The sequence below is a fragment of the Nyctereutes procyonoides genome, unplaced genomic scaffold, assembly GCF_905146905.1.
Source record: "Nyctereutes procyonoides isolate TBG_1078 unplaced genomic scaffold, NYPRO_anot_genome, whole genome shotgun sequence".
Lineage (NCBI taxonomy): Eukaryota > Metazoa > Chordata > Mammalia > Carnivora > Canidae > Nyctereutes > Nyctereutes procyonoides.
In genome coordinates this window covers 11498615-11520054 of record NW_026575051.1, presented here as the reverse complement: position 1 = coordinate 11520054, position 21440 = coordinate 11498615, and the positions used below count along the sequence as shown (strand labels likewise).

Here is a 21440-nt window from a genome sequence, read left to right as displayed (position 1 = left end):
AAATGCTTTCTTATCTCGCTAGGATTAGAAATATCTTGGGATGCCTGGGTGGCTCAGCAGTTGAGCGGCTGCCTTTGGCTCAGAGTATGATCCCAGGATCGAGTCCCACATCAGGCTCCCTTGTGGGGAGACTGCTTCTCCCTCTGCCTGTGTCTCTGCCTCTTTCTCTGTGTCTCTCATGAATAAATAAAATATTAAAAAAAGGAAATATCTTATAACATGTAAATCCAATATTCAACACTCAGGTTTTCAGGAAACTTTTGAGAATTCATAATGTACAAAGTAGAAGACTGCCTCAAGTTGTTCAGCTGTGAGGGAAAAGAGAAAGTTGGGCAGTTGGGCAGTGGTTAGAGGAGACTGCAAGGTTCAGAAAGAGTAGCTTACCACCAACCAATCCATTGATTCTAAGTGCGAATATTTTGTTGTTGTTGTTGTTGTTGTTGTTAGTAACTGGAAGTGTGGCCTGCCAGTGTCCAACTGTCTTGTACAGAGCAGTGAAGGTGGAGACAAGGATGGAATCTAACAGCAAAGTTGGGAAGGGAGCTGTTGATTCCTGCTCATGACTGAAGCCTTGAACCCCTCTCTTCTGCCTGCTTTACTGCCCGCCACACACATCCACCCCACCCTACAGGGTAGAAAAGACGTGGGTTTCCGGTCTGCAACGAATCCTGGGCTGGGGAGAGCAACTGGTTTTGGAGCTGCTTTGTCTTCACTTCAAGTTTGGTGGGAGTAGAACGAACAGGACAACAAACAGGACAAGAACACTGGACCGTGTATTTTGTGTAGGATGTGCTGGAACAGGTGTGGCAGCACCGAGCACTCCAGGGCTACGGAATCACAGGCGGTAATCCGCGCGGCAGCCACTGTATATCCAAAAGCACGTCTGAGACAGTTTTATCCCACCACTCCCTCCTGCAGCCTTCCCCACAACTCCCGAACCTCGGTGCCTACAGTTCCACCGCGGATGCTGCAGGACTTCCAGAGGACTGGACTCCTTCCTACACGCTCCACCCAGCGCTCTCAGCCCTGGGACAAGCCGGTCTCGGGCACGCTGAACGCTCGAGGATGATTCAATTAACTGTTTAAGCGCATGGCGGGGAGTTGAGAGGACCTCACTCCCCTAGCAGGCGCAGAGGGCAGAGGCCTGCGAACACTGTCTCAAAAGGACTACGCAACGGCAGCGAGCGCGTCACTGCCTCCGAGGCGCCAACCCCCGGCACCGAGACGCCGCTCACCCTCCGGGGGCACGCTCCCGGCGCCCGGCGCCCCGCCCACCCTCCTCGCCCCGCCCCCCGGCGGAAGCGGAAGCGGAAGCGGCGTGCGGTGCCTGGCCCCGGAAGCGGCTTTCCTGCGCCTTCCGCGGCGGTCTCCTGTCGCCATGGCGCTGGCGGTTTTGCGAGTCCTGGAGCCCTTCCCGACCGAGGCACCCCCGCTGGCTGTGCTGCTGCCCCCCGGGGGCCCGTGGCCTGCGGCGGGGCTGGGCCTGGTGCTGGCCCTGCGGCCCGCAGGGGAGAGCCCCGCGGGGCCGGCCCTGCTAGTGGCGGCCCTGGAGGGGCCGGACGCGGAGACGGAAGAGCAGGGTCCCGGGCCCCCGCAGCTGCTGGTTAGCCGCGCGCTGCTTCGGCTTCTGGCTCTGGGCTCTGGGGCGTGGGTGCGGGCGCGGCCCGTGCGGCGGCCGCCGGCGCTGGGCTGGGCGCTGCTGGGCACCTCTCCGGGGCCCGGGCTCGGACCGCGAGTCGGGCCGCTGCTGGTGCGGCGTGGAGAGGCCCTGCCTGTGCCCGGGCCGCGGGTGCTGGAGACACGGCCGGCGTTGCAAGGGCTGCTGGGCCCAGGGACGCGGCTAGCTGTGACTGAGCTCCGCGGGCGGGCCAAACTGGGTCCGGAGGCCGGGGACTGCAGCCGGCCTCCACCCCCGCCCGTGGTGTCCTCCTTCGCGGTTAACTGCACGGTCCGGCGACTCCGGGGAGTTCTGGGAGGGACTGGAGATTCGCTGGGGGTAAGCCGGAGCTGTCTCCGTAGCCTGGGCCTCTTCCAGGGCGAATGGGTGTGGGTGACCCGGGCCGGAGAGTCGTCAAACACTTCCCAGCCACACTTGGCCAGGATGCAGGTCCTAGAGCCTCGCTGGGACCTCTCTGAAAAGCTGGGACCCGGCTCTGGGCAGCCAGGAGAGCCCCTCGTTGACGGACTGGCCCTTGTGCCTGCCACTCTTGCTTTTAATCTCGGCTGTGATCCCTTGGAAGTAGGAGAGCTCAAAATTCAGGTAGGATACAGGACTAAGGTCAGGAATGCTTCCACTCCTTATTCCTCTCCCTATCTCGACTGCATTTGAAGAGGAGAGTTGTAGAATATAAGTCCCTTGCTAGATCTTAATGTCTCTTAGTCTTATTTATCTATTCTCTACAATCAAAATGTAATCCTCCATGGTGTAGTGGGGCATGGGAAAGGCTTCCTTGCATCTATTGAGGTGAAAGGAGAGAATCATTATTAATCACTGGTTGTATACAGTAATCTACTTAATCAATTGTTTGTTGAATTGCTACAGCGTATCCAGAATTGTACTGAGTAATATGGAGGATGATACCTCATTTCTTTTACTCATGCTTATTTATCCTTGACTTCACATTCCTTCCTGCTCTTCTAGCCTCATCTGTTAAAGTTTTACCATCCTTTCCTTCAAAGCCCATCTAAAGATGCCGCCTTCCTAAAGCCTTACATAATCATACCACGCATTTAACTTGACTTCTCCCTCCTGTAGCGTTTTGTACCTTTCCTCGGGGCATTTATTTTCTGTTCAGTTATGATTATGTACTGTCTAATCCTCAGTTATGTATTGTAAATCCCTTGAAGGGAAGGGCTCTTTACTATCTTTAGTGCCTGGTGTTTGATTTTAATATTTTATTAAATATACCCAAGAGAAGTTTTTGGTTTCTGCCTTTAAGGAGATTACCTCAAAAAGATTGTTGTATTTGGGGGGACAAATATAGTCTGTTTAATTAGGCACCTAGATGTATGGTTTAGCTCTGTACTGTCCAACATGGAAGCCACTAGCCACATTGTGGCTTTTTAAATTAATTAAAACTAAATAAAATTTAAAACTCGGTTTTTTTAATTGTTTTAGTCACATGTCACATGCTCAATAGCACATGGAGGTGACATTTCTATCACTGTAAAAAGTTCTATTAGATAATGCTGGCATAGCCAATTCATGCTATCAGATGTCAAGAGGGATATAAGATATGCATAACTGGGAGTCAGGTGTGGATTTCCTTTTGAATGGAGGAAAAACTGAAGTCCTCAGACTGGAGCTCATTTGGCTGAACCGACCCTTTGAGCTTCAGTGAGATCATAGCCTTTTCCCACAGCCTGAATTCAGTGTCCCCACTAATGTCCAATTAATAGCAATCCCAGTTACTGCCTGGTGTGACTCAAAAGGACTTACGGGAATTAAATGTCTTTACCACTTTCCTGGCTCGGGAGCCGACCTAAAGGTATCACAGAAAGGTTATTTTTACTGGTGAATTCTTTGGAGCTAGAGTCAGAAATCTCTTCCTGGTGCCCATGACAAGGAGAGGTTTCTGTTTCTAGGGAAGATACAGGTATTCAGTTTGGCTACCTTAGGCCTCCCCTCCCACAGTTCTTGTGGATAGAGAGTGCAAATAGAAATATTGGCTGCTAAAGTTAAGATGGGGCAGAGCCTGACTCCTTGGAAGGTTATAAGGTGGTGGTTATTTCTCTAATAGAGGTATTCAGAAGGCTCCGGCGCCCCTGAAGACAAAGGAAGCTGCTCAGTGCTGTCTGGGCCTCTGTTTGCCAAAGAGTTACACATCGAAATTGTATCCTCTCCCCACTACAGCACTAATGGAAATTACGACCATGTTCTTTACCGGCACTTTCAGACACCCAGGTTAGCTGCTTACCCCTTTCAGGAGTATAGCATCTCACCCATTCTCTCCTCCTCTCCTATGCCTTAGACAAGTTCCCACAGACTCTGACTTTACAGAGCCACACTGTAGGCAGTATTGTGGCTAGATGCCTCTTGGTGTGGCACGCGGTCAATAGAAAAGAAATTGGGACCATGAGGTGAATCTGGACATTCTAAACTGAGAAACCTCTTTGATTTGAGAGGGCACCCAAAGAGCCAGGATCCTGCTCCACCCCTCACTGCTCTGTGATCCCCCTTTCTAGCCTCTCTGCTATTCCCCCGAGCTCATTCTAGGTCAGACTTGTTCTCTGGATAACTGCATGGGATCTCTGAGTGAGGGAGGGGGTAGGCCCTTATAGTCTGTAGGTTGGGAGTGGATATGCGGGCATGTGCCAGGCCCATGCTTTAACTCTCATTGTGAGCTGACCAAGGCCACTGCTGTGTTGCAGGGCAGTCCAGGAAGGGGATGTTCTGTGTGTACCAACAGTTGGGCAAGTAGAGATCCTGGAAGGAAGCCCAGAAAAACTGCCCAGGTATGCAGCTGCCTCCTGTCTTATCCCAGCTGGGAGTCCTAATCTGGGTGTAAGAGTTCTGTGATCCCTTCCCCATGAGTTGTATGGAATAATTTTGTATATAAGAAAAATGTATTGTTCTGTACATTTTTCCAGAAAAAAAGGTACATGCTTTCTTCAGATTCTCAAATAGGTGCAGGATTAAAAAAAGATTAGGAACCACTGCCTGCTGCCCTTGGGATGTGTTTATCCTCAAATTATTGGGTGGTCATAGATAAAGGAAAGCATTGTGAAGTTTAAGGGCCTAGACTAACATGCGATTCCTTGCTTCATTCTCAACCTCAGTGTTTTTTGGGCCAGGTTTCAGGCCACACCTCCCATATACTCAACATAAGGAGACCCAGGCTTTGATTTCTGCCCTAATTAATGGTGTGTATACATGCAGCTTTTCAATCCTATCTCCCAAAACGGCGGAGAGACAGATTCCTGCCGTCATTGAGAGGCCTTCTCTTTTTCCTTTTCCTGAATAAAGAGTGAGAAATTTAGCATTACTGAACCAAGCACCCAAACAAAGGGTCTAACCTTTCTCCTCCCTGTAGCCCCTGGTCACAGAGGTTGCATGTAAAAGAGTGAGGCAAATAATTCAGAGACTGCTCTGGCTTTATGTGAAGTGGGAGACTATGTAGCCTGATACCCCAAGATTGATTTCCTATAGCAATGTACTAGGAGGGCACAGCTGATAGACCTGCTAATCCAACATTCAGGGGATTTCAATGAGGTGGGGGGACCAACTGGAAATAAAGAGTTGGCATGCCCAAGGTCTCTGGCCTAGCCAGCCTGGGTCCTTTGCCAAGACATGCATTGTCTGGAGTGCCTGATTCATCCTTGGTCAACGTTCAGAGCTGTGGTACCCACACCCCATTTAATGTTTATGGCACCTCTTTGAACTTTCCCAAATTAAATCTACAACTGAGGCCAGGCTGGCATGTATTAGCCACTTCCCACTTCTGTTGCATCTTAAATATAGTCAGTATCTACGGGTTAGCTTTCCACCCTTTGTACTTTCAAAGAAAAGCAGGCACTGGGGCCCTTCTGAGACAGACCAGCAAGCCTGTTCTATTCCTGGATCTCTCTGCTGTTCCCGCCCAGTAGAGACCTCCCTCCCTCCCCTGGATGCTGAGCACACACTTCTTTCTCCTGAGCAGGTCCTGGAAAGCAGGGTTAGGGTGGGCAGGTGGGTCCAAGGACAGACAGACGAGTGCTTTAGCCCTCCTCCTGCAGACCTGGTAAGGGAAGCTTTGCTAGGAGGCTCCTGTGATCCCTGGAACGGAATTCCAAAGTTGGTGATGTAGCCTCTTCAGGCTCTTCCACAGTTTCACTTCCCTGGAGCAAGCCACCAGGATCCAGCTCCACTGTCTCCCATCTGGCTCTTGAGAACACAACCCAGCGTTTCCCAGCAATATCCAGAAGTCTGATCCTTGTACTCACCGAGATGGTCCTGCTGTCTGAGGAAGGGAGGAGTTCCCCTTAACCCCCCACAGTGCTGTTCCCCCTTGGATTCCACTGCTTATCATGTGCATTGTGACTCAGGATTGAGATTCCAGGTTCTAGACCTACTCACTGTTCATTTATACTGAATAACAGTAAGATACAGGCTTCCTTACGTTCCAATTTTTATCACGATAACTGCCTACCCTAATAATTGCAAGAGTTCCGAATACCAATCTGGTATGCTTCTCCCCTCCACCCAGAGGTATTCCCACACGTCCCACTTTGCTGCCAGAGGAAGCAGCTTTATTACTGAAACAATGTGAACAAAGGGATTTGCACCAACTAGAATTTAGACAGGCCCAAGTTATAGTCTGAGCCAAGTCCTTGCCTTTCCACCCGAGAATTAAACAGGGGAGTAGTTCATCATTTCTTTATCAGGAAGATTGGGCTAGTAACTACTCTGCAGGGGAGCAGGTTGAGTAGCCCCAACTCACTCTAACACTAGCCTGGGACTGCACAACCCTGGTTATGGCCGGGGGAGCTTTCAAAAAATACATGAGACCTATTGGAGCAGAGTCAAGGTGAGGCTGGGGCCCCTGTAGTCTTTTTTTATTTTTTTCCAAAGGAGAGAAAAATGCTAATTTAAAAAATTGAGTTGGGTGCCTGGCTGGGTCAGTCAGTAGAACATGCAACTCTTGATCTTGGGGTCATGAGTTCGAGTCCCACATTGGACATAGAGATTACTTTTTTAAAAATTGACATATAATTCACGTTTAAAGTGTACAATTCTGTGGCTTTTACTGTATTCACAAGGTTATGCAAACAACACCACTATCTAGTTGCAGAACATTTTCGTCACCCCAAAACCTGTACCCATTAACAGTCCCTCCCTACTCCTTCCTTCCCTTGGCCCCCAGCAGTTACCAATCTGCTGAATGAAATCATACAATATGTGGGAGATGATTTTCAAGTTTCACAGATAATTCTGTGCAGCCAAAAAGAATTAATCATTAGATGTCTTTTTAAAAATTATTTATTCATGAGAGACAGAGAGGCAGAGACATAGAGGGAGAAGCGGGCTCCTCTCAGGGAGTCCAATGTGGGACTTGATCCCCAAACCAGGGATCACACCCTGAACCAAAGGCAGATGCTCAACCACTGAGCCACCCAGCGTCCCCATTAGATGTCTTTAATAAGGGATCTGCAATTAGATTTTAGTGGAATTATTAGGTAAGAGACAAGGGATACTTCAGCTGAGGTTTTGGAAGGCTTTTTTTTTTTTTTAAGATTTTATTTATTCATGAGAGATAGAAGCAGAGACATAGGCAGAGGGAGAAGCAGGCCCCCTGCAGGGAACCTGATGCGGGACTTGACCCCAGGATCCTGGAATCATGACTCAAGCCAAAGGCAGATGCTACCACTGAGCCACCCAGGTGCCCCTACAGCTGTGGCTTCTCACTGGAATGGGTGGCCATTAAATACATCCCCAAGGCTCTCTGATAGTTGTCATGAGGGATGTGAAGGGCAGTTATCCCTTCTGCCTACAAAATGTGAATGAGCCAGCCAGCAAGAGAAGAATCACTTGCTTTTTTTCTTCCCTATTCCTCGCCCCTTCCTTACCACCTGCCATGTCTGGGGGCAATTATTCATGCTTTTCTTGAGTTTGCCTCTGCAGCAGACCTCTATGAGACAACAACCTTGTCCTTAGGGAGGGGTGTATGTGGGCTCTGGATCCTGGGTTCATTGGGCTTCTTTCCTGCAGGTGGTGGGAGATGTTTTTTAAAGTGAAGAAAACCATTGGGGAAGCTCCAGATGGGCCCACCAGTGCCTACCTGGCAGACATCACCCATACCTCCTTGTACTTGGTGAGGCCCTGGGGATGGGAGTAGAGCTGGGAAAGGGAACAGAAACAGCTTCCAGACACTAAAGCTTCCTCCCACCTTTCACAGGTGGGTTCTACCCTGAGCCTTGTTCCCAGGCTCACTTCAGGAGAATCTACTCCCTGGAACAGCTTGTCTCCTCCAGGCCTGGAGACCTTGGTGACTGAGCTCTGTGCTGCTCTGAAGCCTCGCCTCCAGCCAGGGTGAGTGAGGCTGCAGCCTCTGGGTGTGAGAAAAGCCTGCTCGGGACATCTCTGGAGGGGCAGTGGGCTAGACAAGTGGTGCCTGATGTGCTGGCCAGTGTAGGGTTGAGGGGACCTCCCTCAAACAAGTATGCCCAGGCCAGTAGCCCATGCCCTTTCTGTAAGCAGACTCCTGGGCTCCTTTCTGGGATAACCTCCATCCTCCAAGGTGGCTGTGGAGGAACAATCTCCACCAGGGACAGCTGTCTCTGAGACTGCCCTTCCCCTTGGGGAAGCCCACTAGCCATTCTGGCCTTCACCACCCTGGCCCCCAAAGATACAGCTCCTCATACCACTGGCCTAAGTGTAGACACAGACCTTTCCCTAATTCCTCTCAATACAATGCATAGACATAACAGTCAAGGCTTTGATGACATTGAAGGCAGCGTTGACAAAAGGCAATTGTCCTGGCTACTGGATATGCTCCATGCCCCTGCCAGGGCACCACAGGTGGCATGGGAAATTCGGCTTCTCCATGTGGAAACATCCCTGAAGGAGGGGATGCCACAAGGAGAGAGAAAGTGTCTGCTTTCTAGATCCAGGGTCCCTATGTTATGGGGGGCTCGTAAGTTTGAGCAGAATGGAGGAGACAAGTGTCCATTCTCTGGTTACAGAGGTGCCCTGCTGACAGGAACCAGTAGCGTCCTTCTGCGGGGTCCCCCTGGCAGTGGGAAGACCACAGCTGTCACTGCAGCTTGCAGCCGCCTCGGCCTCCACCTACTGAAGGTGAGGGTACCTGGAGAATTGAACCCCAGCTACACCTCCCAGCCCAGATTCTCTCCTCCTCTCCCCCTCTGGCTACTAGCCTGGCCCTGCTACCTCAGGCAAGTGGGCCAGTAGGTCAGGCATATTCCCAGAATTCTCAGCTACCAAAAGATACTTTCAAAAAGGAAGGGGTTTAAAGATTTGGATGGATAGTCCAGGTTAGGGAAAAGAGGTAGGATTTGAACAGGGTTAATTTCTCCCCTATCTCTACCCTCTAAAAAAATAAGGCCTGCATCTTCTTCTGGCTCCTCTCCCCGCCATTCCCGCCTCAGTCACATGTGCCCTTTGCTCAGACCACTGGGGCCTCCTCCCCAGGTGCCCTGCTCTAGCCTCTGTGCAGACAGTAGCGGGGCTGTGGAGAAAAAACTGCAGGCCACCTTCTCCCGGGCTCGGCGCTGCCGGCCTGTGGTTCTGTTGCTGACAGCCGTGGACCTTCTGGGCCGGAACCGTGATGGGCTAGGTGAGGACGCCCGTGTGGTGGCCACGCTGTGTCACCTCCTCCAGGATGAGGACCCCCTCACCAGGTATGATGCAGAGCTGGGTCTGGAAAAAGGCAGGGCCCAGCCCTCACCCCCTCCAGCCTTTTGTCCTCTCTTCCTCAATAGCTTCTCAGACATCCCACCCATATGTGACAGTCCTGAGCTGAGGAACTTAGGGTATCCAGAGGGAGGGGGATGCAGTCCCTAGTATTTCGTGGGGAGCAGTATATCAAAGAACAAAACACAGCCTCTACCATCAGTGAGTTCCATCTATGAGGGGGGGAAGCACAGGTCCCCCTCTCAAGGTATGCCCATGAAGCTTTGAGGTGCTCACCTCCCTTTCCTATCCCAGCACCCACCCACCCACCTCCATGCCCCGACTGCACCAGCCTCATGACAAGACAGTGCTCAGGGCTGCCAGCCGCTTTCTTGCCCTCAGCACCCTCCCTGTGTCTGCAGCTGCCCGCCCCTGATGGTCGTGGCCACCACCAGCCAGGCCCAGGACCTGCCTGCTGATGTGCAGACAGCGTTTCCTCACGAGCTGGAGGTGCCTGTGTTGTCAGAGGGGCAGCGGCTCAGTGTCCTTCAGGCTCTCACTGCCCACCTCCCCCTTGGCCAAGAGGTGAACCTGACGCAGCTGGCACGGAGGTGTGCGGTGAGTCCCTGGGCAGGGGACGGGCCTCCCCACCTTCTCTGTCATGGGACTACAGTCCCGCTGGTATGGGTAGAAGACCACAAGGCACCAACACTGGGCCTCTGCTACAGCTGGGGGACTGGCCTCCCTGGGACTCCTGGCTACTGAGCTCTGCTCACATACCCTTTCCCGCGGTTCCCCAGGGCTTCGTGGTAGGGGATCTCTATGCCCTTTTGACCCACAGCAGCCGGGTAGCCTGCACCAGGATCAAGAACTCAGGGTAAAGAACCTGGGCATGGGAGGGAAAAGAAGGCAAGAGGAAATACAGTTGGGTGGGAGCTGGTCAAGGGCAGGGGGTGGTGTGGGGTAGGGAGGAACCAGGACCCTGATGGGGAGGATGCCTTTAGGTCAGCTCCTCCAGAGGTCTTCCTGGGTTTCTCTTTACAGTTTGGCAGGTGGCTTGAGTGAGGAGGATGAGGGGGAGCTATGTGCCGCTGGCTTTCCCCTCCTGGCTGAGGATTTTGGGCAGGCACTGGAGCAGTTGCAGACAGCTCACTCCCAGGCCATTGGAGCCCCCAAGGTAGAGACTCAAGGTCCTCGGAGGTAGGACAGGAGCTCTATCCACCACCATGTCCCAACCACACACTTTCCATCTCCTAGATCCCCTCAGTGTCCTGGCATGATGTGGGCGGGCTGCAAGAAGTGAAGAAGGAGATTCTGGAAACCATTCAGCTCCCTCTAGAGCACCCCGAGCTGCTGAGCCTGGGCCTCAGGCGCTCGGGTCTTCTGCTCCATGGTCCCCCTGGCACGGGCAAGACCCTCCTGGCCAAGGCAGTAGCCACCGAATGTAGCCTTACCTTCCTCAGGTGGCAAGGGGGTGTGGAAGGGGTGGTGGGCAGACCGGGAGCTGCCTCAGGCTGGGGAAAGGGCTGACTGAGAAGTCAGTTGTGTGTTCATGCATCTGATGAATCCCATCTTCTCCCTCAGTGTGAAGGGGCCTGAGCTCATCAACATGTATGTAGGCCAGAGTGAGGAGAATGTGCGAGAAGGTGAGTGAGGAAAGGCCAGGCTTCTAGCCCTTCCTAACCCCTGCTGGCCCTTGTGCTGCCTCTATCCTCCAGCAACTCCGGGCCTTTCCAAAGTCTTGTGGTGCTTTCTACAAAGCACCTTCCCAGGGTGGCCTAGTACCTGGAGTGATGAATTGTCACACCTGGCTTTCCCTCCTCCATCACCTGACTTCAGACCCGCCCTTGAGCTTCCCCCTCCTGTGGGTCCCTTTCTCTCCCCAGTGTTTGCCAGAGCCAGAGCCGCGGCTCCGTGCATTATCTTCTTTGATGAACTGGACTCGCTGGCCCCAAGCCGGGGGCGAAATGGAGACTCTGGAGGTGTGATGGACAGGTGGGGGTCTGAGCCAGACTGGAGTCGGGTCCAGCATGGAGGGATTTGACACAGGTAGCAGCAGTCCTCAGAGCCCAGAGTTGCTGCCATTCCAGTTCTGAAATAGTATAACAGAAGAGAATGGGGGCTGTGGACTTGGGTCAGGGACACTGATGAGAACAGGGGGCCTGCGTGGAGGGCTATAGAGGACACAACCAAGCATGTGGCCCTGTGGAGAAAGCTTGCAAGGAAGGGTGCCACAGGCAGGGCAGAGGCTGAGGAAGGGCCAAGGACTCTGGCCTACATGTCCTCATTTGCAGGGTGGTGTCTCAGCTCCTGGCCGAGCTGGATGGGCTTCACAGCACTCAAGATGTGTTTGTGATTGGAGCCACCAACAGACCCGACCTCCTGGACCCTGCCCTTCTGCGGCCTGGCAGGTGTGTACCCCTATTCTCATCTCTACCAGGACCATCTAGGCGTGTCCCTTGACCCCCACCTTTGCCTCCTCCATCTTCATGCTGGGCTCCCTGACATTTACACCTATTTCCCTAAAGATTTGACAAGCTGGTGTTTGTGGGGGTGAGTGAGGATCGCGCCTCCCAGCTACGTGTCCTGAGCGCCATTACACGCAAGTACGCCCTACTAGGGGGAGACTCTCACAGGGCTTGGGCCTTGGGATGTTTAGGGGATAAATGCAATGTGCAGAATAAGCCGGTCAGGGATGCCTTCTGACAGTTAGAGGATGCCAGGTAAGGGACGCCTGGGTGGCTCAGCAGTTGAGCATCTGCCTTTGGCTCAGGCCATGATCCTGGGGTCCTGGGATTGAGTCCGCATTGGGCTCCCTGCAGGGAGCCCGCTTCTCCCTCTGCCTGTGTCTCTGCCTCTCTCTGCGTCTCTCAAGAATAAATAAATCTAAAAAAAAAAGAGGATGCCAGGTAAAACCTCTATCTGCATAACAGGTTCAAGCTAGAGCCCTCTGTGAGCTTGGTGAACGTGCTGGATCGCTGTCCTCCCCAGCTGACGGGCGCAGACCTCTATTCTCTCTGCTCCGATGCCATGACAACTGCCCTCAAACGCAGGGTTCGGGACCTGGAGGAAGGTGAGCTACCTGCCAGCCCCATAGGCCAATTTGGGGGCCTCTGGGCAAGAAGATGATGCCCACTCCAGGGCTCTCCCCTCCTCGGACACAGGCCACAGCCTTTGTTGCTCCCTTGTCACCCTCCCCCCCCACCAGGGCTGGAGCCCGGGAGTTCAACACTGCTACTCACCATGGACGACCTACTGCAGGCCGCTGCCCGGCTGCAGCCCTCAGTCAGTGAGCAGGAACTGCTCCGCTACAAGCGCATCCAGCGCAAGTTTGCCGCCTGCTAGGAGCCTCCTACCATCTGGGACCCTGCCCGCAAGGGCTGAAGGTACTTAGGTGTCCCCACAGAGACCTGAGAGAGCAAAGGGCTCCTCAGCAAGCTGTGGTTGCACCCAAAGGCTGCCTACCTCCAGGAGATCCCCTACATGCCGAGGAGCCCCATGGGGACTCAGAGGGCATCATCCCCTGCCTAGCTGTCCTTCTAGGCCAGCTCCAGCCCCAAGACTAAAGACCTCTGTTCAGGAGGAGGAGCTTGGCCAGAGGGAGCCTCAGTCTTGGCTGAAAATAAAGTGGATGCTGCCCCCTGCTGGTTGTGATCTGAAAGATTGGAGTGTGAAAAGAGCTAGTTTGTGGAAGGACAAAGCCCCAGGGGAGGGCCAGGGAGGGGACGGTGGCGGGAGCTTGATCCTTCCCATATAAACACAAAACATGCAGAACTGAAAAAGGCACAGACTATATTGCTAATACTTCCATTTGCCCGAACCCAAATCCTGCACCCACAACAGCAGTCTTGCCCCTCCCAGCACCCCAGGATCTGCAGGGCTGGGGCTGGGCCGGGTATGGGACTGCTAGTCCCCACCTCCCCAGAGAGATCTGGCTGGCCATGTTGGGCGGAGGGTTGTAGGAGCTGAGGCCAGGTTCAGTGCTCAGTCCGTCCTCTTGAGCACATGGATAAAATAGCAAGGAATGGAGGCCTGGCCCGGCTTGTAAGGCTTGAAGTCACCCAGGACGCTGTGCTGGCACTTGCCCCCAAAGGCTGCTCGTAGCAACTCCGTGAAGGAAGCCAAACGGTGCGGGTAGTAGGACAGCCGGAACTTACTGCAACAGAGCCCCCAAGCAACCATGAGGACTGGTGGCCTCCGCACCACCCCCCTTCACCCGCTGCCAAGCCCAGTGGGTACCTCAAGCCAGGAGAACCATCCTGACCAGCCCCTGGCACCTGCACTGTATAGTCCAGGGTCACCATGTGGGCCTTGTTGTTCACTGTCAGCACTGATGTGGTGATGTCCTTGGTCAAGTCGCTCTGTAGGTAGTGGTGCAGGGTGCATTAGCCTTGGCAACCACTGCAGGGCTGGACCCCAGGATCACATCCCCCATTCTGGGCTTCTCATCCCACCCCCAGGGCCCTCACCTTATAGTAGATGTTCTTTCCTGGGGGTGCACAGCCTGTGCTGAGGATGTGGTCGTAGTTGCGATGGTCAATGACCAGCAGGCCCCCTGACCGCACCATGCTCGCGATGTTCTTCAGTGCCAGCCGGTGCTCACTCTGATCTCCTGAGCTCCAGGCAAGGGCAGAGAGGCTGCGTCCGCTCAGGGCCCCAAGCACCAGTCTCCCTCCCAGTTTTTTCCTCCCCAGGGATACAGACGACAAGTCAGGGAGGAGCAGAAAACAGTCTGCTCTGGCCAGGATAGCAGGCACCCAGGGGTCTGTGAAAAGAGGTATAGCTCAAAGGGCCAGGCTCCAGGGTACACCCTGTCTCACCTTTGCAGTCTGGCAAGTGGGCAAAGCTGTTTCCAAGGCAGATGACAGCATCGAAGGCACCCCCTGGTGGCTGGGGCACATCTTTGTCCAGAGTCATCCAGTTGGCTTCTTCAATGACTGGGACCAGGAAGGGGAAGGAGAGCTCGAGGTGGCATGGAGGCACCAGCAGTACCCCTCTCCATCGAGTGCAGCCCTGCCTCAGTTTCCTCTTCAAGACACATGGGGATTCCCCATCCAGTTAGGAGGAGGGGATTATTATGGATATGGAAGGTGAAGGGGAGGGAGGGGTCAAGGGGGCGGGGAGGAAGCTGTGATGGGAAGAATGGCTCTGTGCTTACTGGGTTTTATTTGGGAGAAGACACTTCTAATCAAAACTAGCCCCTCATTACCAGATACCTCATTCTAGTGCCTAAGCCTCCCTTTCTGGGGAAATGAAAGTAATTATGCTGTCCCCTTCAGGAAAACAAACACCCGAATTTGCACAGGAATTAAAAGAGCCCAGGGCAGAGAGCACTGGGCCCTGGGGTGCCGGGCGGGGAAGGCCTGCCTGGACGTGCGTACCCCACTTGTCGAAGGCTGGCTCGTGCCGCCGGTTCCAGCGCTCTTTAAGTGCATACTTCAGCATCTTGTCACTGGCATCCACACTGGTCACGCTGAAGCCCTCTTCCACCAGCATGATGGAGTCCACCCTGGGCAGGGCCAGAGGGGAGAGAGGCAGGGAGGGGCAGTCAAGGGGCCTGGGGAAGGCAAGGAGGAGGCCCTGTGCTGGACCCTTCTCCACTCTTGGCTCCATTCCTCTTCTTCCTCTCCCCAGGCCCTCTCCACTGATCTCAAATGACCTGGCAAATGGGTTCCCTATCACCAGGTAGCAACTTTGGGGTTTTGTTAGCATCCCTTCAGAGCCAGGCACTCTGTCATTGTGCATTAATCCTCACGGCAACCCTGTGAGGTACATGGTGTTACCCTCACTTGAGAGATGAGGCAAACTGAGGTCCCTGGAATTTAGGAACCGGGGCACGCGGAAGTAGTACAGCATCTCTTCTCCACTAGGTATAGGGGCCTTCACCCCTCTGGGGCAGGATTTCAACGACTCTAAATGGGACATCACTGCATACATCTTGAGGTTTTCTGGAGACCTTAAAAATGGATGTATCCAAAGCTCCTGGCACAGCGCGTGGCACGGCCAAGTATCGAACGAATTGTTAACTGTTAACACTGCCCAAGGCCACGACTCGGGAGCTGTGCCAGAGCCAGCACCCAGGAGAGCTTACGTCGGTCCGGTCCCAAAGCCAAGGCGCCGCCGCGCCGCCGGGAGGATCCGGCCGTCGGCATCCCGAGTCCCCACCTCGCACCCTGGGTGTCGCCAGCCCCTCCTCCCGGCCGGCACCCCCCACCCCCAGGGCCCCGGCCCGCGCTCACCCGGTGCCGCAGGCCACGTCGAGCACCCGTTGGCAGCCGTGCTGGCGCAGCAGCCCGAGCAGCCAGGCCTTGTACTCGGCCGTGCGGCTGCGGGTGTCCCCGATGTAGAGCTGCCACACGCGCGCCGCCTCCCCGTCCGCGTACTGGTCCGGGAGCCCCTCGGCCGCCACCCCCAGGGAGCGGGTGCGGTACACGCTGTCCACCATCCTGCGGCGCGCCTGGCTCCGCGGCCGCCCGCCCCGCACTTATAGCGCGGCCCGCCCGAGGCCGGCGCCCCACCTGCCCAATGGCAGGTGAGCGCGGGGACACGCCCCTGCCGGGCTGCGGCCTCGGGGCGGGGGGCGCTGCGGGGAGGTCTGAATAGGCCCTTCTCGCCCGCGGGAAGATCCAGCCCTCCGGGCGACCACCCGGCGGCAAAGGGCCCTCCCTGCCCCACCCACTGAAGCCAGGGCCCCGCAGGACCGGGAGGGGCCCGCCGCGGCGTGTGTATGGGGGGGGGGAGCAGTGAGGCCGCCCACCCCACCACCGCCACCTAAACTGGAAAGGAAGGAAAGAAAACTTCCCAGTCCACGCCGAGCTCAGCGCTAGGACGGTATTAGCATATCTAAAGGAGGTTTGTCCGGCTGAAGGAGGGCCTGGGAAGGGCGGAAGAGGGCGTATCTGGGGATAAGAATGCTGGAGGGGCCACCCAAGTCCAGGAGCAGTTCTAATCCGGGGGATCGGCTGCCCACCTGGAGGCAGGTGCTCCTCGGGCCTGGAGGTGACGCACTGAGCTTTTCCCTGAGTCTCTAAGGCGACGTCCGACCTTTCCTCCCAATTCTTTACCGACTAGCAATGCTTCTAAGCATTTTGCTGTTTGAGGCCCCTGTTTGAAATCGAGCATCTCCACCAAAAATCAATCAATCTTATTTTTTAAATAAGATTTTATTGGGACGCCTGGGTGGCTCAGTGGTTGAGAGCTTGCCTTTGGCCCAGGGCGTGATCCTGGAGACCCAGGATAGAACATGGAACCTGCTTCTCCCTCTGCCTATGTCTCTGCCTCTCTGTGTGTGTCTCTTATTCATTCAGGAGACACACACAGAGAGAGAGAGAGAGAGAGAGAGGCAGAGACACAGGCAGAGGGAGAAGCAGGCTCCATGCAGGGAGCCCAACGTGGGACTCAATCCCAGGTCTCCAGGATCACACCCTGGGCCGAAGGCAGCGCTAGACCACTGAACTACCCAGGCTGCCCTAAATAAAATCTTAAAAAAAAAAAAAAAAAAAAAAAGCACAACCCTGAGATCATGACCCCAGCCGAAATCAAGAGTCAGGCACTTTCCAACTGAGCCACCTACGCACACCTAAAACTTTTGGTTTCTTTCATTTTTTTAAAATATATATACATTTTTTTAAATTTTTATTTATTTATTTATGATAGTCACAGAGAGAGAGAGAGAGAGAGAGAGAGGCAGAGACACAGGCAGAGGGAGAAGCAGGCTCCATGCACTGGGAGCCCGACGTGGGATTCGATCCAGGGTCTCCAGGATCGCGCCCTGGGCCAAAGGCAGGCACCAAACCGCTGCGCCACCCAGGGATCCCTTTTTTTAAATATTTTATTTAGGGACGCCTGGGTGGCTCAGTGGTTGAGCATCTGCCTTTGGCTCAGGACGTGATCCTAGGATCCAGGATCAAGTCCCACATCTGGCTCCTTGCATGGAGCCTGCTTCTCCCTCTGCCTCTCTTTCTCATCTTTCTGTGTCTCTCATGAATAAATTAAAAAAGATTTTATTCCATTATTTTAGAGAGAGCATGGGAGAGGGCAAGCAGGGGGAGAGGCAGAGGGGCAAGGAGAAGGACAAGCTGTCTCCTCACTGAGGAAGAGCCCTACCCTGCCTCAGGGCTCAGCTAGATCTCACGACCTTGATATTACGACCTTGAGATCACAACCTCAGCCAAAACCAAGAGTTAGCCGCTTAACTGACTGAGTCATCCAGGCGCCCCTAAAAGTTTTAATTTGTAAACATTCTCTGCTTTCTACAGAGATACCCGCAAGATGCCAAGTCCATGGTTGGGGGTGGAAATGCTTGATGCCCTTGCTGCTGTGTTGCACACTTCTACTTCATAAATTGGCTCTTTGGTTTGGTTAGTGTACATCTACCCTTCCTCCCCAAAGCAGAGGTCTCTTCCTTTTTTTTTTTTTTTTTTTTTTAAAGATTTTGTTTATTTATTCATGAGAGACACACAGAGAGGGAGGCAGAGACACAGGCAGAGGGAGAAGCAGGCTCCATGCAGGGAGCCTGAGGTGGGACTTGATCCCAGGAGTCGATCCCGGGGCTCTGGGGTCACACCTGAGCCAAAGGCAAAGGCTCAACTGCTGAGCCACCTACGCGTACCCAGAAGTCTCTTCCTAGGACAAGACCCTGGAATAAGGTGGATTCAGCAATATGCCCCCCAGTGAAGCCCAAGAAAGCGAGAACAGCCTTCCCCACCTATGTTTGTTCTTCTGGCTTTAGAAAGAGCTAAGCATGGAATTTTGAATGAAGGAGGCTCCTCTCTCCTCATCCTTCCATTATCTGTAGAATCTGGGAGCTGGAGGGACCCCAAAGATTATGTAATCATTCTTAACTTCCTATTTTTAGCACACAGACTGCCTCAAATGGGCCTGTCTTCCCCAAGTAATGGAATCTTGTGCTTATGCTGACCCTATAGAGAGGTCCTTGGCAAACTTAAAAGGGACACAGGGGACACCTGGGTGGCTCAGCAGTTGAGCATCTGCCTTTGGCTCAGGGTGTGATCCTGGAGACCCGGGATCGAGTCCCACGTCGGGCTTCCTGCAGGGCGGCTGCTTCTCCCTCTGCCTGTGTCTCTGCCTGTGTCTCTGCCTCTTTCTCTGTATCTCATGAATAAATAAATAAAATCTTTAAAAAAATAAAGGGCACAGTACTGGGAATTATAAATATATAGATAAGTGGCCTAGGGCAAATTATTATTTTTTTCCTATTTCTTTTACATTTACTTTGTCTCTTAACCCCTTCTGAATGCATCTGAGGTAAGCCAGGAATTTTCTAGGGGCTCAAAATGCTATTGGGAGGGGCACCTGGGTGGCTTAGTGGTTGAGTGGCTGCCTTTAACTCAGGTGGTGATCCCGGGGTCCAGGGATGAGTCTCCCATCTGGCTCTCCACAGGGAGCCTGCTTCTCCCTCTGCCTGTGTCTCTGTCTCTCATGAATAAATAAATAAATAAAGTCTTAAAAAAAGAGAGAGAGGGGAATCCCTGGGTGGCGCAGTGGTTTAGCGCCTGCCTTTGGCCCAGGGCACGATCCTGGAGACCCGGGATCGAATCCCACGTCGGGCTCCCGGTGCATGGAGCCTGCTTCTCCCTCTGCCTATATCTCTGCCTCTCTCTCTCACTATGTGCCTATCATAAATAAATAAAAATTTAAAAAAAAGAGAGAGAAAAAAAAATGCTGTTAAGAAACGTCACCTTTAAAAAGACCAGGATGGAAACCTGGGTGGCTCAGTTGGTTAAGCATCTGCCTTTGGCTCAAGTCCCAATCCTGGCATCGGGCTCCAGGCTTAGTGGGGAGTCTGCTTCTCCCTCTTCCCCTTGCTCCTGTGTGTGCTCTCTCACAAAATAAATCTTTTTAAAAAATGAAAAAGAATGGGCAGCCCGGTGGCTCAGTGGTTTAGTGCTGCCTTCGGCCCAGGGCATGGTCCTGGAGACCCGGGATCAAGTCCCACGTTGGGCTCCCTGCATGGAACCTGCTTCTCCCTCTGCCTGTGTCTCTGCCTCTCTCTGTCTCTCTCTGTCTCTCATGAATAAATAAATACAATCTTTAAAAAAAATAGGGGACCCCTGGGTGGCTCAGTTTGAGCATCTGCCTTTGGCTCTGGTTGCGATCCCCATCCCAGGATCGAGTCCCACATCCTCCCACATCCGGCTCCCTGCAGGGAGCCTGCTTCTCCCTCTGTCTCTGTCTCTGTGTCTTTCATGAATAAATAAATAAAATCTTTTTTAAAAAAATTATAAAGAAAAAAACTGGGATAATCCATGTCAACAGGTCATAAGGCTTCTCTGACTCTTTTGATCTCAGCATTTAATTGTTTGTTTGTTTAGAGAGGGATGGAAAAAAAAAAGAGAGGGATGGAAGAGGGGTAGAGGGAGAGAAAGAATCCCAAGCAGGCTCCACACCCATCATGAAGGGCCATGTGGGGCTCTAACATCCCTGAGATCATGACTTGAGGGGAAATCAAGAGTCAGAGGCTTAATCGACTGAGCCACCCAGATGCCAGGAGTCTCAATATTTAAAGACAAGACAATCCCCAGGAACTTTTTCTTGTCCAGAAGAGATTTCAGCTCTTATTTATTTCTTTCCTGTTTTAAAACAAAGGTCTTTGCATTTTTGGCATAATGCACACCTCTGAATGTTCGTACATTCACAACATTGTTGTGATTGGTTTACAGCCATTAGAGGCTAAAAGGCCGTACTCTCCATACTGATAAGGAATTTTATTTAAATATTTGGCTTTTATTTAAATATTCATGCTTATAATTTTTGAGGAAAATATAATTTTATCTACAGAGCCATAATATGATTTTTAAAAATAATATAAATACTGGTGGTAAATTTGGAGTAAAAAAATAGTTTGTGAGTAGCTTGTGAAATGTACTTTCCAACTGTAAGACGAGACATTTGTTCTGAAGTTAATAATTGATTTCTTTCTCATCCAGAGGCATTTAAAAAAATGTTGACACCATAGCACACATGACGTTTCATGGACTTTTTTTCTTCCTTTCTTTCTTTTCTTTTTTACTTTTAACCATCAAAAGCATATTTTCTTCACTTGACCTTAAATTTTTTGGCTTTAATCATGCTTTCTTTTTCTTTTTCCTTTTTTTATTTTTTAAAAAGATTATTTATTTATTTGTTTGTTTATTTATTTATGAGAGAGAGAGAGAGAGGCAGAGACACAGGAGGAGGGAGAAGCAGGCTCCCTGCCGGGAGCCTGACACGGGACTCGATCCTGGGTCTCCAGGATCACGCCCTGGGCCAAAGGCAGGTGCTAAACCACTGAGCCACCCAGGGATCCCAAATAAAATATTTTTAAAAACAAATTCTTCATCCCCAAATGTGGATGTTTGCAAAAAGACTTTAGCTTGGGACTATGGCTGTAGCTGGACATATTCCCAGGCTATTCCAATTTGAGAACACATTAAAATACTAGAATTGTGAAGTATGTATGTTCAGTAACTACAAATGAAGGACATCCTGACTGTTTTTGTTTAGATTCAGAAGAGGTAGAAATTAATTTTTCAAATGATGGATGCCAATACCCAAACTCCAGTCCAAGCTGCTGTAAAAAAATCTCTTGTTTGCTGACTGTGTCTACCCAGGTTGAACACTGGGTTTGGAGGAGGGGAGGGAAGCCACCCACCCACATGGATTCTATTGGCAGATATATCAAAATGGGTTCCTTTTTGGACTTTTTCTTTTTAAAGATGTTATTTATTTATTTGAAATAGACAGTGAGCAAGAGCAGAGGGGAAGGGCAGAGGCAGAGGGAGAAGCAGGCTCCCTGCTGAGCAAGGAGCCCAATGTGGGGCTCTATCCCAGGACCCTGGGATCATGACCTGTGCTGAAGGCAGACACTTAATTGACTGAGCCACACAGGCGCCCCACCTTTTTGGACTGTTTAATATACATATAAGACTTATTTTGCTTTAACAAAGTCCTGTTAAATGAGTGTAAAGTTGGTCCCTACATCAGTGAACTGCAACACTAATGAAAGGTGGCCTCATTGCTATTAAGCTCAGTGCACCTATAAGAATTTCACCAATGTGTAAGAAGAGAGGTTTTCTTTGACCATTTCACCCTTTGTTACAAGCAATTTTAA

At 52.3% G+C, this 21440-nt stretch overlaps 2 protein-coding genes across 2 annotated transcripts; one reads left to right on the top strand and one right to left on the bottom strand.

Annotated features, from left to right (window-relative positions):
* Positions 1 to 1349: 1349 nt before the first annotated feature.
* Positions 1350 to 13002, top strand: PEX6 (peroxisomal biogenesis factor 6). The gene is made up of 17 exons (XM_055330466.1): positions 1350 to 2260; positions 3741 to 3904; positions 4372 to 4455; positions 7688 to 7790; positions 7875 to 8008; positions 8662 to 8773; positions 9128 to 9336; positions 9751 to 9946; positions 10129 to 10205; positions 10373 to 10505; positions 10586 to 10791; positions 10913 to 10974; positions 11215 to 11323; positions 11623 to 11739; positions 11857 to 11934; positions 12262 to 12401; positions 12537 to 13002. The coding sequence occupies exons 1-17, from the start codon at positions 1379 to 1381 to the stop codon at positions 12671 to 12673; spliced, it is 2943 nt and encodes a 980-aa protein (XP_055186441.1). The 5' UTR covers positions 1350 to 1378; the 3' UTR covers positions 12674 to 13002.
* A 101-nt stretch (positions 13003 to 13103) lies between these two features.
* On the bottom strand, positions 13104 to 15806 carry GNMT (glycine N-methyltransferase). The gene is made up of 6 exons (XM_055330474.1): positions 15568 to 15806; positions 14710 to 14837; positions 14149 to 14265; positions 13798 to 13940; positions 13568 to 13689; positions 13104 to 13484 (listed from the first exon to the last, which is right to left on the bottom strand). Exons 1-6 carry the CDS (start codon positions 15771 to 15773, stop codon positions 13313 to 13315), a joined length of 888 nt encoding a protein of 295 aa, XP_055186449.1. The 5' UTR covers positions 15774 to 15806; the 3' UTR covers positions 13104 to 13312.
* Between the last annotated feature and the right edge of the window lie 5634 nt (positions 15807 to 21440).

Bases quoted from the DNA above. Each gene is read 5' to 3' on its own strand.
- PEX6 (XM_055330466.1), top strand. From the start codon at position 1,379: ATGGCGCTGGCGGTTTTGCGAGTCCTGGAGCCCTTCCCGACCGAGGCA. The intron at 10,206-10,372 runs GTAAAGAACCTG...TTCTCTTTACAG, and splicing joins ACCAGGATCAAGAACTCAGG to TTTGGCAGGTGGCTTGAGTG. The intron at 11,935-12,261 runs GTACGCCCTACT...TCTGCATAACAG, and splicing joins CTGAGCGCCATTACACGCAA to GTTCAAGCTAGAGCCCTCTG.
- GNMT (XM_055330474.1), bottom strand. From the start codon at position 15,773: ATGGTGGACAGCGTGTACCGCACCCGCTCCCTGGGGGTGGCGGCCGAG. The intron at 13,941-14,148 runs GTGAGACAGGGT...CCTGGAGCTCAG, and splicing joins CCACTTGCCAGACTGCAAAG to GAGATCAGAGTGAGCACCGG. The intron at 13,690-13,797 runs GTGAGGGCCCTG...CACTACCTACAG, and splicing joins GAAAGAACATCTACTATAAG to AGCGACTTGACCAAGGACAT.